General features: G+C 38.4%; 1 protein-coding gene across 2 annotated transcripts in view; it reads left to right on the top strand.

Moving 5' to 3' along the window:
* TBK1 (TANK binding kinase 1) overlaps nucleotides 1-14,511 on the top strand; it is a 49,986-nt gene extending 35,475 nt beyond the window's left edge. For both annotated transcript variants that reach the window (XM_008256737.5, XM_089308615.1), the window contains 10 exons: nucleotides 2,631-2,732; nucleotides 4,491-4,569; nucleotides 8,073-8,194; nucleotides 8,289-8,365; nucleotides 9,240-9,279; nucleotides 10,096-10,197; nucleotides 10,303-10,399; nucleotides 10,773-10,879; nucleotides 11,433-11,504; nucleotides 13,723-14,511. In XM_008256737.5, the coding sequence (XP_008254959.1) occupies nucleotides 2,631-2,732; nucleotides 4,491-4,569; nucleotides 8,073-8,194; nucleotides 8,289-8,365; nucleotides 9,240-9,279; nucleotides 10,096-10,197; nucleotides 10,303-10,399; nucleotides 10,773-10,879; nucleotides 11,433-11,504; nucleotides 13,723-13,774 (850 nt within the window). In that variant the 3' untranslated portion in view covers nucleotides 13,775-14,511. The remainder of the gene's footprint in view (nucleotides 1-2,630; nucleotides 2,733-4,490; nucleotides 4,570-8,072; nucleotides 8,195-8,288; nucleotides 8,366-9,239; nucleotides 9,280-10,095; nucleotides 10,198-10,302; nucleotides 10,400-10,772; nucleotides 10,880-11,432; nucleotides 11,505-13,722) is intronic.
* The last annotated feature ends 2,539 nt before the right edge of the window (nucleotides 14,512-17,050 follow it).

Here is a 17,050-nt window from a genome sequence, read left to right on the forward strand (position 1 = left end):
AAGGAGAAAAAAAGTATTTATTGTATTTATTTGAAAGGTAGAGTTAGAGAGGGAGAGATCCTCCATCTACTGGTTCACTCCCCAAATGGCTAAAACAACCAGGAGTGGACCAGGCAGAAACTAGGAGCCAGGAACTCCATCTTGGTCTCCCACATGAGTGGTAGGGGCCCAAGCACTTGGGCCATCTTCTTCTTTCCCAGGTGCATTAGCAGGGAGCAGCCAGAACTCAAACCAGAGCCCATATGGGATGCTAGTGTTGCAGGCAGACGCTTAACTCACTGTATACCACAATGCTGGTTCCATCAAAGCCGATGTTTTAAATTAATCATTTAAAACATTCTGAGGGGCCCCTGCTTTGGCTTAGTGGGCTAAGCCTCTGCCTGTGGCACTGACATCCTATATGTGTGCTGGTTCAAGTCCCAGCTGCTCTTCCAATCCAGCTCTCTACTGTGGCCTAGGAAAGCAGTAGAAGGTGGCCCAACTGCTTGGAACCCTGCACCTGAGTAGGAGACCCAGAAGAATCTCCTGGCTCAGGATCGGCTCAGCTCTGGCCATTGCAGCCATTTGGGGAGTGAACCAGTGGATAGAAGACCTTTCTCTCTGTCTCTCCCTCTGTCTGTAACACTACCTCTCAAATAAATGAATAAAATATTTTTTAAAAAAATTATGAAACAAAGTATTGAACATTTGGCTGAATATTCTCTTCCTGAGAATGACACTAAGGAAATATAAGATGGATATGATTTTGACCATTTTTTCTTTTTGAAATTTTCATGATTTATAGATGTTATCTTTCTGATCAAAGTGGAAAATAAATGGATTTCTTTTGGGAATTAACACAGCTCTACATACCATTTGAAGTCTCTTTTTTTTAAATCAATTAATTTATTTGAAAGGCAGGGCTACAAGTGGAGAGAGAGCCAGAGAAAGATAAGAGAGGAGGAACGAAAGAAAGACACCCTCCATCCTTTGATCCACTCCCCAAATGGCTGTTCTGAAGCCATGAGGCAGGAGCTTCATCCAGGTCTCCCACGAGGTCCAAGCACTTGGACCATCCTCCACTGTTTTCACAGGTGCATTAGTAAGGAGCTAGATTGGAAGTAGAGCAGCCGGGACTTGAACCAACACCTATAAGGGATGCTGGCACTGCAGGCAGCAGCTTCACCTGCTGTGCCACAGCGCTGGCCCTGATTGAGGCTTTTTAGTTTTGTGTGTACATGTATGAGGGCCTTTTGTCCAAAAGATGCTAAGAAAAGTGTTTTCTGGGCTCAGCTTGCTGTATAATGCCCTTGAGCTTTAATGCTCATGGCAGGTTATGTATCCTCACCTCATACCATATTTTCTTACACAGTTACATCTGAAGTACTTCATCCTTCTTGTTTTTATCTTTTTTAGGCCCTGTTAGCATTGTGTAAAACCATAAATTTGGCCGGTGCCACGGTTCACTAGGCTAATCCTCCACCTTGTGGCGCCGGCACACCAGGTTCTAGTCCCGGTCGGGGTGCCAGATTCTGTCCCGGTTGCCCCTCTTCCAGACCAGCTCTCTGCTGTGGCCCGGGAAGGCAGTGGAGGATGGCCCAAGTCCTTGGGCCCTGCACCCCATGGGAGACCAGGAGAAGCACCTGGCTCCTGCCATCGGATCAGCACGGTGCGCCGGCCACAGCGCGCCAGCCGCGGCGGCCATTGGAGGGTGAACCAACAGCAAAGGAAGACCTTTCTCTCTCTCTCTCACTGTCCACTCTGCCTGTCTAAATAAATAAATAAAATAAAATAAAATAAAATAAAATAAAATAAAATAAAATAAAATAAAAATAAAATAAAAATTTTTAAAAAACCATAAATTTGCTTATGATGTTTTTCAGTTTGTTCCCATAACCAATTTTTCTTTTCTGTTTCCATTAAAAAATTCAGTTTTTACTAAATAATTTCTGGAAAAATCTCATTGTACTAATAGCTTTGTTTTCTTTTGCTGTTATGTACCCAAGTCATTGATCCAGGAAGATTCTATTCCTTTTGCTGTTTCTTTATACTATTTGTATTAGTATATTTTCATGACATTAATCAGGCATGAAAAATAGTTTTTAGTGGAGATCAAACTTTTACTTTAAAGGGTCCATTAGTAAATATTTTAAACTTCGTGGGCCTTCTCTTTGTTTTTATAACTTTTAAAGAAATTAAACATTAGCTCATGAGGCCTTGTTTTATTGATCTCCAAGGTAGATCAAAAGCCCATCATTAACAAGTATCATGTACTGTGTTGTTAGTCTTCTACTTCTGTTGTCACATTGATTGGTTTAAAGTATAAAGCAGAAAGCGATCTATGAGTAGTAAAAATTAATTCTGGTGGTGGTATAAAATGTAATATAGTACAACTTATTTGTGAATTATCTTTTATTCCTTGATATAATTAATGGTTTAGGTTTCTAAACTGTTAACCTTCTAAGTAGTATCAGTTTGTGAGAATACAAGTGCCCTAGTGTGTCAAAAAGTCAGATATGTTTTTGATAGCATCCCCAAAAATGTGATTGACTTTTATAATGTATCAAGAATATTCTTATGAAATGCAGTCAACAGTGGAATGAGTGATAGACCAAAAAATAGGTACACTAATGGAAAATTTTTTTTTTTAGTGAATTAGTTAAAGATGATTACAATGAAGCTGTTCACAAAAAGACAGAAGTTGTGATCACATTGGATTTCTGCATCAGAAACATTGAAAAAACTGTGAAAGTGTGAGTAGATTCTTTCTTTGCTTGAAGTTGTTAAAAGTTTAAATGTTGCTCCATTCCAGTTTATTTCATTATTCTTGGCAAGCTATAACATGCTATGCAAGTGTTTGTATGAAGGAGCAGCCTTAGGCTAGTGGGAACTTCATCATCACAAATGGAAAAATACCAGCTTTCTCAATAAAAAATAGACACCATCTCCTTCTTTTTGTGAATGAAAAGGGAGAAGAGATAGAAACAATTTTTTTTTCAAGATTTATATATTTATTTGAAAGGTAGAGTCACAGAGACAGGGGAAGAGAGACAAAATTAGCTCTTCCACCTGCTGGTTCACTCCCCAAATGGCTGAAGCCAAGAGCTTGGACCCCGGTCTGGGTCTCCCATGTTGGTGGCAGGGGCCCAGGCACCTGGGCAGTCTTTTGCCTTCCCAGGTGCATTAGCAGTGGGCTGGATCGGAAGTAGAGCATGTGGGACCGGAACCGGACTCATGGGATGCTGGAGTCACAGGTGGTGGCTTCCCCACTGTGCCTCAATGCTGGCCCCAGAAAAATCTTATTTCTATCTGATAAAGTAGAAAATGTCAGTAAGAAAATATAAAAGAAGCGGCTGGCGCCGTAGCTCACTAGGCTAATCCCCCGCCTTGCGGCGTCGGCACACCGGGTTCTAGTCCCGGTCGGGGCGCCGGATTCTGTCCCGGTTGCCCCTCCTCCAGGCCAGCTCTCTGCTGTGGCCAGGGAGTGCAGTGGAGGATGGCCCAGGTGCTTGGGCCCTGCACCCCATGGGAGACCAGGATAAGTACCTGGCTCCTGCCATCGGATCAGTGCGGTGCGCCGGCTGCAGCGCGCCGGCCGCGGCGGCCATTGGAGGGTGAACCAACGGCAAAGGAAGACCTTTCTCTGTCTCTCTCTCTCACTGTCCACTCTGCCTGTCAAAAACAAACAAACAAACAAACAAACAAAAAAAGAAAATATAAAAGAAGGAAGAGATTTTCTAACATAGCCTTTTGGTAGTATTTTTAGAATTTTAGGAATTGTTCATCACTGAGAATGTCTTTTGAAATAGAATATTTTAAATTAACCTCTTTCAAGGCTCTAGGCTCTACTGTTTATACTGCAGAGGAAATACAATAAATTAAGTCAGTAGTTACTATTAACCTTTAATTATGAAATCTAGTATTTTTGTTATTTTGTCCAATGATTATTTGAAATTAATTTGGCTTTTCTATTTTATTCCTCAGTCTACAAATTTATAAGCAGAACTATGGTAGTTCTCCTGTACGCTTAGGGGATATATTCCAAGACCCCCAGTAGATGCCTGAAACCACAAATAGCACCAACTCATAAATATAAACACTACAGTACTGGAACAGTAGATCCAATAACTGAGACATCGACCAGGTGATTAGTGGGCAGGTGATGTATACAGGGTAGATATGTTGAACAGAGGAATAATTCCTGTCCCAGGCAGAGAGGAGCAAGATAGCGTTTAATTTATAATTTATGAATTGCTTATTTCTGAAAATTTCCAACTAACATATTGAGTCCACAGCAGAACACTGGTAACTAAAACCACAGAAAGAAAGCCACATTTAAGAGGGGACTACTGTACGATGCTTTAGGAAAGCATCAAGTGTTCTTAGAATCATTGGTTTATAGACTTTGAATCAATTTTTGATTAAATGGTTGTAATAAAAATAATTTATAGTTTCTAAAAAATCTGTATTCATTGTACTCATTACTTTTTCTCCTATGACTTCTCATGCAGATATGAAAAGTTGATGAAGATCAATCTAGAAGCAGCAGAGTTAGGTGAAATTTCAGACATTCACACAAAATTGTTGAGAGTAAGTATTTATAAAATTTTAAAAAATTGTAGGTTCATAATTGCTGGCAAGATTACATTTAAACTTTCTTAGATTTATGGTATTTCTAAGGATCTCCATAGAAAGAGTAGCCTTTTCCCATCATTAGGAAGTTCTTTATAACATTTCCAAATGTCTGCTACACTTTAAATCCATTGCTTCTCCTCTGTTTCTGAAATTCGTAATACTCTTGTGTTGTGGCTGTGGCAATTAAAGCATATTCCTGTATGTGATTTAGCATGCAGTTTTATGCAGAGTATAAGCTTGTTTAGAAATAGTTGGAAAGTAGAAAAACATTGTCAAATCTTTCCTAAAGTAAAAACCATGGAACAAAAAACTTGGGCTCCTTAAAACTGAGAGTTATTTCTGTAACTAGAAAAATGAATCAGGGTGCATGTCCGTACTCTGCCAAGAAATGCAACAGCATTCCAGAGAGTCTCCAAATCTCATCATTAAAATGTATTGTAGAAGTACGTAGAATTAGACATTGTGAGAGCTGATTAATAATCCAAGATCTGCCCCTATTTATCTAGTTACTGCTGCCTGGCTACTTAAGTGGGGCCTTTATTTCTTTACATCCTTTGTTTCTTTTTCTCTAAAACGGGCAGTTTCACACCCTTTTCATCTCAGGTGAGGTTAATTGGTTATTGTACCAATTAAATGAGAAAAAAAATACTGTACTCTTGTAAGCTTTTATTATTGAAAGTAGTCTTTAATAAAACAGATGGTAAGGTAAAAGAGAAAAGGAACGTGATACGATATCCTTTTTCTCTGCATCTTAGGCTGGCCTTTAGTTTATTTCCCTTCATTTTAGATTTAAAACAGTGGTTTTCAAAATACAAGTTTGAGTCATGAACAACTTGTAGGTTATGCAATTTAATGCATTACAGTCACCAGGCCAAAGCCAGGAGCTTCATTCAGGTCTCCCACAAGGGTGGCAGGGGCCCAAACACTTGGGCCATTTTCTGCTGCTTTCCCAGGTGCATTAGCAGGGAACTGGAGCGGAAGTGGAGCAGCTGGGACTCAAACCAGTGCCCATATGGGATGCCAGCGTCGCATGACATGACTTAACCCACTGTGCCACAATGGCAATCCCCTCAGCAGTGTTTTTAAATGGAATAAAAAAGATCAGCATACATCACATAATAAGGCAGTCACTATTCCATAAAACTTTTGGTGTGTGTGTATATTTTTATATATATATATAAAAAAACTTGAAATGTTGCTGGGTTAAATCAATGGATTTCTTACTATGAGTCATAGTCAGACAAGTTTGAAAGACATTGCTGTAGAATAAAGCAATTAAAAGTCAGAGAAGCAAGAAATCGCCTTTCCCATTATTTGCCTGTATTTGAATATAGGCAGCCTTCTAATTGTAATGTTTTTTATTCTTTTCCTACAGTTGCCCTAAAACCTCAGTAGCTCATGGGCCCGGTGGACACTTCTTTCATTGCCAGCATCATTTCAGTGCTTTCAATCAAACTTACATTTTACTTTGGGGACTCCAAAGTGTGTCTCGTTTTTGTAACATTTTTGTGAGACTTAGACTTTAGAGTCAAAGTACAGATTCCAAGTAGCTGGAAGCTCAGGGCTATAACATCAGGACTTGAACTCTCAAGCCAGCTACTGTCTAACTGGTTTCATTTTTTCTTCTCATAAACTGTTGACTTGCTGTGGCTTCTTTCCTTATGGAGACCTTAAAAAAAAATTCCAACCATGGAAGTAAAATTACTAAGTAGAAATAATACCATATATATTCGCCACCCAAAAATATTATTTAAAGTCTTGTTTAGTGTTCTGTAGTTTCTCAGAGTGGTTCCTGGACCGATAGAAGCAGCCTCACCTGGAGATTTGCTGGAAATGCAACTTTTTGAACCCCACTGTGATCAGAAACTGATGGTTGGGCCTAATAAGGGCCCTCTTAACAGACCCCTCAGCTGGTTCTGATGCTGCTAAAACTTTGACAGCTGTTTTCACTTTCTTAAATGCGTATTTAAAAATTGTTACTCTATAAACATGGAGGTGTGTTTCTGTTTTGTTTTTTGTATAACATGGTATATGCATTTTTCAAGATTTTTTGTTAACACTGTTTTTTTTATTAATATAATAGTACAGCCAATAGATTAATTTTAGTCTTAATTATAATTCCCCTGTTAGTGCTTCAGGAGGTTTGCTCTTTTTCACTCTCGTATGCAATGCTATGAAAAATACCTTTTACCACACACTATTTTCCATATATTGGGCATAACATTAATGTTAAAAAACAAAAACCAAGATATGTATTTGCCTAAATAAAAACGTAAGTCTATATGTTGAAAAAATAATGTTGAAGAGCAGTAAGTTATAATGTGACACAGCTTGTTTTTATAAAATTACTCCAAAAGTGTATAAGATAACATTAAGTAAATTGATAAGGAAAATATTGTCTGCAGTAAAATTGGGCAAAAAATTTAGATAATTTACAAATGTAGAAAACACATGTAGTAGCAAAATTCTTGAAAAATTGTTGAAATCCAATAGAAAAGAGTACCTTGCAATAACAGTAATACAACAATCTTTTCATTCAAATTATCAAAACTTAAAAAATTATAATACCAAGTCTAACAAGAATCACACTGTTGCTAGCAGCAGTTTGAACTGCTACTTAGGAAGGTCTTCCTTTTTCCGTTGGTTCACCCCCAAAATGGCCGCTGTGGCCAGCGCGCTGCACCAATCCAAAGCCAGGAGCCAGGTCCCTCTCCCTGGTCTCCCATGCGGGTTCAGGGCCCAAGCACTTGGGCCATCCTCCCCTGCCTTCTGGGGCCACAGCAGAGAGTTGGACTGGAAGAGGAGCAACCAGTACAGAATCTGGCGCCCCGACCGGGACTAGAACCTGGGGTGCCAGCGCCGCAGGTGGAGAATTAGCCTAGTGAGCCGCAGTACTGGCCTAAACATTTTTGTTCTTTAAGTCTAACCTTTATCCATTTTCGTAAGTTTTACAAATACTCAGTTTTGTGGTGGATAAGTGATAAACTTTGTAATCTTATAATGAAATATCTTAGATGAGGTTTCTTTTCCATTATTAAGATGAATTATTAGGCCTCTAAACAGAGAGCACAGATGTTGTATGCTACACTTTATACTTGGCTTAATGCTATTTAATTTTCACAACTCTATGAAGTAGAGTAGTAGTAGCCATTTTTTATGGATAAGAAAACAGAAGATAATTGAATGATATGTTTTACATGTTTTTTAAAAGGATATTCACTGTATGAAGTATTTTATAAAATGTATTGCCTAGTAGTTGGTCTCATGTTTTAGTATCATACCTTATTCTTGGTGGAAATCAGCCTAAGAAACTACTCTTAAAGATGGAAATAATTACTGTGTTTTGAGTTGGAGTAATCCACAAAAGAAATGTAATCCAAGCTTTAGTCTCCATTAGCATTGTGTTTACTGTCTCTGACTTGTGGCAATCTGGAGCTCAACCCATTGGTTTTATGTAGCTTTCCAGTTCTCAGGGAACAATAGAAACCAGTCTTCAGGATGTGGACAGCAGGTTATCTCCAGGTGGATTGCTGGCAGATGCATGGGCACATCAAGAAGGCACACATCCAAAAGACAGAAAGTAGGTTCTAGTTCTGTGGTTAGTTTCTGCTCTTATTATTAAATGTCCTCTTTTACATCAACTCAATTTATTTGGATTTTTCTTCCTTTAACAGTGTAGAAAAACTACAGGTCCTGTTAAATTGCATCACAGAGATTTACTACCAGTTCAAAAAAGACAAAGCAGAACGAAGTAAGTACAGTTTGCTACTTGTTAATCTAGTGAATCAGCTTTTGTAGTTGTAAATCAACTGAATCAGTTTGATTTACTTGCAAGAGTGGCTACTTACATTACTTGTTTTAGATGTGTCAGGAAAAAAGTGGAATGTACTAAAAATTATTCTGAAACCAGCCTTTTGGATATTTTAAATCATAGTCCTATATTCTAAAATGTTTAGAGGCCAGGTAGTTAAGAGAAAGGAATGAGTTTGGCCAGTGGAGCCTGAGATGGATTCCAGCGTAGATTCCCCACCTAGAAGGAGGTCAGTGCTAAGACTTACCTGATGTTCACCTAATGCTGTTTCTCAAAAAAAGGTAAAAATACAGATTTTGTTAGAAATACCCAAATTTTTGCATGTTGGCATGATAATTTTTTTAAGTTATTTCACTTTTTATGTGAAGGAGACATACAGAGATTTTCAATCAGCTGTTCACTCCCCAGATGACCACAACAGCAGGACAAGGCCAGGCAAAGGCCAAGAGCCCAGAACTCCATTCTGGTGCCCTGCTTGGTGTCAGGGACACAGGTTCTTGAGCTTTCACCTTCTGCCTCTCAGGGTGTGTTACACATTAGGATGAAACAAATCCAGCACTCAGATACGGGATGCAGGTGTCCCAGGCAGCATTGTAACCACTGCTAAACGCATGCCCAAGTTAATTATTTTTTTCTAATGTTAACACTATATAGATCAAAGCAAAAAGCATATGTGAGTCATATGTAGCCCATGGCCCCACGAGTCTACGACGTGCTTTAATCTCTTAGCCTTTTTGAAGGAATTATCTCAAAAGAAAAAAAGGACATGACATAATTCTGCAATAACAAAGGTAATATATTTTCTTATTTCTAGGACTAGCTTATAACGAAGAACAAATCCACAAATTTGATAAGTAAGTATCTAGATTATACTTAATAATTAGTTATTTTTGGTGCTATTTGAATTATCTTTATTAATATTAAAGTTGTAATTAATTACAACAAAAATGCATTTTAATCCTGACTTTAAAGGCCTTTTTGTTTTTTGAAGAATTTATTTACCTATTTGAAAGAGTTAGGGAGAGACAGAAATCTTCCATCCGCAGGTTCACTCCCTAGATGGCACAACAGCCAGGGCTGGACTAGGCCAAAGCTGGGAGCCAAGAGTTTCATCCTGGTCTCCCACATGGGTACAGAGGCACAAGCACTTGGGCCATCTTCCATTGCTTTCCCAGGCACACCAGCAGAGAACTGGATGGAAAGTAGAGTAGCCAGGACTCAAACCCACATCCATATTGGATGGCGGCATTTCAGGTGGCAGTTTTACCCGCTAGGCCACAACACCAGCCCCTAAGCATTGCTCTATGTGTGTTTATTTTTGAGGCTGTAATTGGGAGGTTACAAGGGTGAGATGGTGGAGAAAGGTCCTCATTCCGCTCAGTCATCTTGTGGCTCATGTGGCTCTTGACTGCCGGACAGTTGTAGAGAACAGAGGGAAGGGTGGACTTAGCCACCTTCCCAACTTTAACCCCAGGCAACAAGTACTTTTGGAACATCTGCATTCTGGTCTTGGTGCTTCAGTATTGTCTTAGGAACCTTTGCTTTTTACTATAAATATTCTAAAGCCACAGGAATCACTGCAGGAAGCAGATAAATTTCATATATTTGAAAGTGTTTATTAGAAGTAAGGTTGCTTTAAGCTTCTTTGATTGGTTATCTCTAAATTACAGGCAAAAATTATATTACCATGCAACAAAAGCTATGACCCACTTTTCAGATGAATGTGTTAAAAAGTACGAAGCATTTTTGGATAAGTCAGAAGAGTGGATGAGGTAAGCAAACTTGTTTTGGGTGATTAGTGACTGTGATACAATGTGTATTTTAAGTAGGAATATTTCACTAGATTGCTTCATTAACTGCTGCTTTTTGGTTTTCAGAAAGATGCTTCATCTTAGGAAACAGTTGTTATCTCTAACTAACCAGTGTTTCGATATTGAAGAAGAAGTATCAAAGTATCAAGACTATACTAATGAGGTACAGCTATCAAAAGTATCTAGAAAAAAGCCTTTATCCCATTAGGAAAAATTAAAATTCTTCCCAGTTTATATCTGATAGTGATTGAGAATGGAGAAGAAGGACATATTGTTCCTGTATTCACTTCTACCCACCAATTTTTGATAGCCATTTTGAGCAAATTTTTAAGAATTTAGATGGTTTATAAGCAAAAATATCTGTTAAACCATTCTTATCATCTATAAGAAAAAAATATAAGGGCATTTATTTAATGTTGTCTCATTGATGTTTTGAAGTAAAAAAAGCTATAAAGGACTTACTGAAAGCTATAATAGTTGATCTAAGATCTCTAGTACTTTTCTTCTGTAACTGATGTGGGTTTTTATCGTTTTAGTTACAAGAAACTCTGCCTCAGAAAATGTTTGCAGCCTCCAGTGGAATCAAACATACCATGACCCCAGTTTATCCAAGTTCTAACACATTAGTGGAAATGACTCTTGGGTAAGAAACTTATCATTTGGTGACTGTGATCTTTCCATTATTTTTTGTTTTGTTTTGTTTTGTTTTGCTTTTTTGACAGGCAGAGTGGACAGTGAGAGAGAGAGAGACAGAGAGAAAGGTCTTCCTTTGCCGTTGGTTCACCCTCCAGTGGCCGCCACGGCCGGCACACCGCGCTGATCTGAAGCCAGGAGCCAGGTGCTTCTGGTCTCCCATGCGGGTGTAGGGCCCAAGCACTTGGGCCATCCTCCTCTGCACTCCTGGGCCATAGCAGAGAGCTGGCCTGGAAGAGGGGCAACCGGGACAGAATCCGGTGCCCCAACCGGGACTAGAACCTGGTGTGCCGGCGCCGCAAGGTGGAGGATTAGCCTATTGAGCCACGGTGCCGGCCCATTATTTTTATTTTAGTTTGTAATCTTGCTATTGTATTGTTTGTTTATTGTGAATACAGTCTCTGATAATGTTATTTAATGATGACTAGATCTAGAAAATTAAAACAAATATAATTCTAAAACATTTGTATATTTTTGAGGTTTTTTTTTTTTTGTATGTATAGTATGAAGAAATTAAAGGAAGAAATGGAAGGAGTGGTTAAAGAACTTGCTGAAAATAATCATATTTTGGAAAGGTGAGTAATGCAAAAGTCATCCTGTATAGTGATTTATACATAGTGCATATCCATCTACAAAGGTTCTTCAAAAAGTTCATGAAAAATTAAACTGTAAGATAAGTTTATTTTGGTACAGAGCTACTTTGTAATCCATGCCTGGTTTTTGTATGGTACACATTTTCTATGAACATTTGAAAAATATTTCAATGTTTTTTCCACCAAAAATAAACTTACCTTTTAGTTCTGTTTTCCATAACTTTTTTTGGTAAGTTTTTTATTTAATAAATACAAATTTCATATGTACAGCTTTTAGGAATATAGTGTTTCTTCCCCCCTGTTCCCACCCTCCCACCCCCACTCCCATCCCACCTCCTACTCCCTCTCCCATTCCATTTTCCATTAAGATTTGTTTTTAATTAAACAGAAGACCAACTCTATACTAAGTAGAGATTTCTACTATTTGCACCCACACAGACACACAAAGTATAAAGTACTGTTTGAAGACAGGTTTTACCATTAATTCTCATAGTACAGCACATTAAGGACAGCCTCCCATTTCCTCACCTAACCTGTTCCCCACTATAAGCTATCGAACCCTTTTCTGTTTGTTGGACACTGAAGCTGTTTCTCATTTTGCACAAGTAGAAACCGTATTTCAGTTTGTGTAGACATTTGTGTGTGTTGTGTGTGTATATGTGTGTATACATCTTCAGGTACTTATGTAAAAATGTTTGAGGGATCAATTTCTAGATAACCAAATTTCTAGGTCATAGATAGTTATGTGTGTTTAAATTTTGAAGGATGATAATAAATGTGTTCTTTAAATGGGTTCTATCTTATAATCTTAAACAGACAAAACATATGCCTTTGGCAACACTGAATATCACCAGTGTTAAGTATTTTTCAGTTTTTGCCAACTTGTTTTAATTTGTATTTCTTTGATTAATAGTGATGTCAATTCTCTTTCTTCATGGTTATTCAGTTTTTGTGTTTTCTGGGAATTTCCTGCTAGTATGTTTGTTTGTTGTTTGTTTTAATTTTTCCTACTTGTTATTAGAAACAACATAGTGATTATCTAACTTTTTATAGTATCCACTTAGTTTTCCTCACAACTTTAGCTACATCCTGTATTCATCCTATAAAGGTAAAGATCAGTAAGTAGAAGAGACTGTTAGAATACGATTTAACAAACTTCTATAGTGAACAACTTACGCCTTGTGGAATAAAAATCCCTACTTGTGTAGAGCACATCCAGCCAGCCACCTCCTTCTGTGTTTTATTTGTAGGTTTATTTGACAGTATATGGATGATAGAACAAGGCAGAGTCTTAACTTAAATATTAATAATCCTTAAATATTAAGGATTTGGGACAGAACTAATAATGGAAGCGAGGTCTTGTGCAGAATATTATAGTACCCTGCCTCTGTGTAGATACCGCAACACTTCACATTTTTTTTGCTACCTAAAATCATTTTTCCCAACTCAGTGTCCCGTCTAATTTCCTCATTCTCTTCAGTAAGACCATCTTTCTCTGGCTTTATTAACTGTAAATTGTTTTAGACACTTTTACTCCCTATTAACACATTTGGTGGTCTTCCTTCACACTGCCTCTGTGTCTCCTTGTCATCCGCGAACAGCTCTTCTTTCCCCTTCGTGTAGGAGCCATAGTAATTACCTCCTGACCTATTTCCTTAACCCCAGACTCGTCCCATCTGTCGTGGGCCTTATGGCCAAGATAATCTTCCAACATACTGAAGTAATCATGCCACTCCCTCAGCTTAAAAGTTTCTAAACTCATATTACCTTAAAAAAAAAAAGTTACATCCATATACCCAAGAATACAATGGTATGGACCCATCCTATTCAATCAGTTTTGTTTCTCCAGCATGCCCCCAAATAGCATGCTGTTGCAGCAGGGTTTCTGAGTCTATCTTACCCTCAACTCCACACCTTGCCCTACAGATCCCACCCTACCAAAAAGAATTATCCATTTGTTTCTTTTTCAGTGACATCACTTTTCATTTTCTCTTAAATGGTCTTCCCCAACCACTGAATTGTATTTTTTCATCTATTTATGATAATACTACTCTGTTTTAATAAGAAATAGAACAAATCACAGTTGTATAAACTTGTAGAGTAATTATCCCTCTGAAAAGTATTTTGTATTCTTTAAAATATTGGGCCCAAATAAATGAGTATTTTGAGATTACCTTATTTCTTTTCTCTTGTGTTTTAGATTTGGCTCTTTAACCATGGATGGTGGCCTTCGCAATGTTGACTGTCTTTAGCTTTGTATGAAGTTTGAGAAGTTTGTTTGCACAAGAAAATAATGCTAGGGCATTAACTGAATGCCTTTATAGATGGTCTCCTATTTCTACAATTCAGTATTTGATGTGGTCATGTAAATATGTAAAAAATGTAAATACATAAAAAACATATAAATTTTTGGCTGCTGTTGAGATGTAATTTTACCTTTTAACATTTATAAGTATATGAGGCAGTTTGACCTCAGTGAGCACTAGAAGAAAGCCATGACCCACCAATATGTTTGAGATTTTAAGCCTCTTCTCTCTGAGAAAGGCTGAGTAAGTCACATTTCTCTTACTGACTACTGCAAGTATTTTAACGTGGAACCAAAATGAGCCTCCTTACACATCAGAAGAGTCAGGTAGATTGTTCACACGTTTGCAGATGATAGCGTGGAGAGGGAGCCTCTGTGAGGGGGGAGCAGAACCGAACCACTGTTTTACTAGGATCACAGTTTTTTTGAGAAGGATGAAGTGGCATTATTTCATTTACAGGGTGCCCAGATCCCAGTCACCATTGTGTCTGTTTAATTTCAGGTGAATTATTGAGCAAAATTTTTGAAGTGAATTAATTATTTAAAAGTATTCATTTTTCCTCTGGCCTATAATGTACAATTGTCATTAAAATTTTAGTGTCATTTCAACTGTTTTAAGCTGTATATTTCTTTAATTCTGCTTACTATTTCATGGAAAAATAAATTTCTCAATTTTAATGTAAAGAGTTCATGTGTTTTGGTTTCTGGCTTATCAGACTGTGGCAAAGTGATCACACAGAACCTGTGTGTCAGAAAGACACCATATCCTATGGAGTACATAAATTTCATTACCACCAGATGGGCAGCCAGATCATCTTAAAAACTGAAAATGAGTGAGGATTTTGAGATTATTAATTCATTGTTGCAATGGAGTGCTTTCACTGTCATGTGTACACATTAGAGAAATGCAAGATTGAATGCCTTTATTTTTATAAATACAGTTTTGCACTGTCAGATCCCTGTTCAGTGTGAGCATTTGGGAGGCAAAGAAGTACTTAATCCCGCTTCATTTTAATTTTCATTTCCCATTTCACCATCTGACTTGCATAACTTTAATTGTATAATTTCAGTGTTTTTTAATCACTGAACATGAGGTCCAGCTTTCCCATAGCGTATGATCAGTTGGTATATTTAATTTCCTTTAAAAAAAAATGGGGTATTTATTTGAAAGGCAGAGTGATGGGGGAGAGAGGGTGAGCATTTCCAGTGATTGGTTCACTCCTACAACAGCCAGAGTTGGACCAGGCCAAAGCCAGAGCCAGAAACATCCCATATATGCACAGGTTCGAATCCTGGCTGCTCCTCTTCCTATCCCACTCTCTGCTATGGCCTAGGAAAGCAGTGGAAGACAGCCCAAATCCTTGGGCCCCTGTACCTGCGTGGGAGACCTGGAAGAAGCTCCTGGCTCCTGGCTTTGTATCAGTTCAGCTCCAGCTGTTGTGGCTGTTTGGGGAGTGACTCGGTAGATGGAAGACTCTGTCTCACCCTCTCTACCTCTGCCTCTCTGTAACTCTGCCTTTCAAATAAATAAATAAATCTTAAAAAAAAAAAAAAAAAAAAAAACCATGTATCCTACATTAGTACTTTTTAAGAATTATTGTTTTATTCCCCATTACAGTGACATGGAAACAAAGCATTTTTGCTTTCATATTTTACCCTCAAATACAACACCCTCATTCAAAATATTTTAAGTCAATAAGTGCATGGTAATGTCAGTCTACTAATTTCTAGTGACTATTTAAGTGAAATTAACTTGAAAATAATTAGATCTCCACTTTAGTATATGGGTACTTTGAAAAGTTCATGGAAAATGAGATTAGAGATAAAGGTTTATTCTTGGTGCAGAAAAATTTTGAAAACTGTGCATGATTTTTTTCATGACACATGTTCTCCAGAATTTTTTTGAAGATACAGCTTTTTTCCAGTAATAGTATCTGTTATCTAATGAATTAATTAATTGAATAAAAATGCAACAAATACAAGTTAGATTTATCTCAATATAAGAGGTATAGTTCTGTTAGTCAGCAGAAGAAATAGTCAAATATGAAATGAATGAATGTAAAGTCTGAAAATAAGGGATAGCTTCGTGAAAAGGAATTTAGAGGCTGGCATTGTGGCACAGCAGGTTAAGCTGCCACCTTGGATGCCAGTATCCCATATCAAAATACATGTTCGAGTCCTGGCTACTCCACCTCACATCCAGCTTCCTGCATGGGGAGGCTGTGGAGGATAACCCAGTTTCCTGTGTCCTTGCCATCCCATTTGGGAGATCCAGATGGAGTTCCTAGCTCCTGACTTTGGCCTGACCCAGACCTGGCTGTTGTGGCCATCTAGGTAATGAAGCACCAGATGGAAGATTTCTCTTTCTCTCTCCACTCTTCCCCCACCCCTGGCCTTTCAAATAAATTATTTTTAAAGGAATTTGAGGGATGGGTGTTTGACACAGTGGTTAAGATACTACTTGGACAACCTACATCGCATATCTGAGTGCCTGAGTTCAAATCCTGGCTCCACTTGCCATTCTAGCTTCCCACTAATACCCTCAAGGGCAGCAAGTGGTGGCTCAAGTCCTTGATTCCCTGCTACCCACATGGGAGACCTGGATGGAGTTCCTGGCTCCTGGGTTCAGCCTGGCCCAGCCGTGGCCATTGCAGGCTTTTGGAGAGTGAACCAGTGAATGGAAAATCTCTCTTCTCCCAGTCTCTGCCTTTCAAATAAAAAATAGAACTTAAATTTTTTTTGAGATTAGGGAAGAAATGAAAACTTACCTCATTCCATCTAATATTCCAGCTTTGAATATTTTTGAAGATAACAAATATTGTGTTAGTGGCTTGTAGGCCTCATTACATAATTCAGAGTATCTCTTATTAGATATAAAAGATTTTCTCCACTAAACCTTTCTTTAAAAATGCAATGGTTTGGTGCCAGCACTGTGGTGTAGTAGGTTAAACCTCTGCCTGCAATGCCAGCATCCCATATGGGCACTGGTTCGAGTCCCAGCTGTTCCACTTCTGATCTAGCTGTCTGCTAATGGCCTGGAAAAGCAGTAGAGGATGGCCCAAGTGATTGAGCCCCTGCACGCACATGGGAAACCTGGAAGAAGCTCCTGGCTCCTGGCTTCAGATTGGCCTAGCCTGGCTCAGTCCTGGCTGTTGCAGCCATTTGGTGAGTTAACCAGCAGATGAAAGACCTCTCTCCATCCCCCCAGCCCCCAAGTCTGCCT

This window comes from Oryctolagus cuniculus, chromosome 11, assembly GCF_051225735.1.
Source record: "Oryctolagus cuniculus isolate XC-2025 breed Fujian yellow rabbit chromosome 11, ASM5122573v1, whole genome shotgun sequence".
In the NCBI taxonomy this organism is placed as follows: Eukaryota; Metazoa; Chordata; class Mammalia; order Lagomorpha; family Leporidae; genus Oryctolagus; species Oryctolagus cuniculus.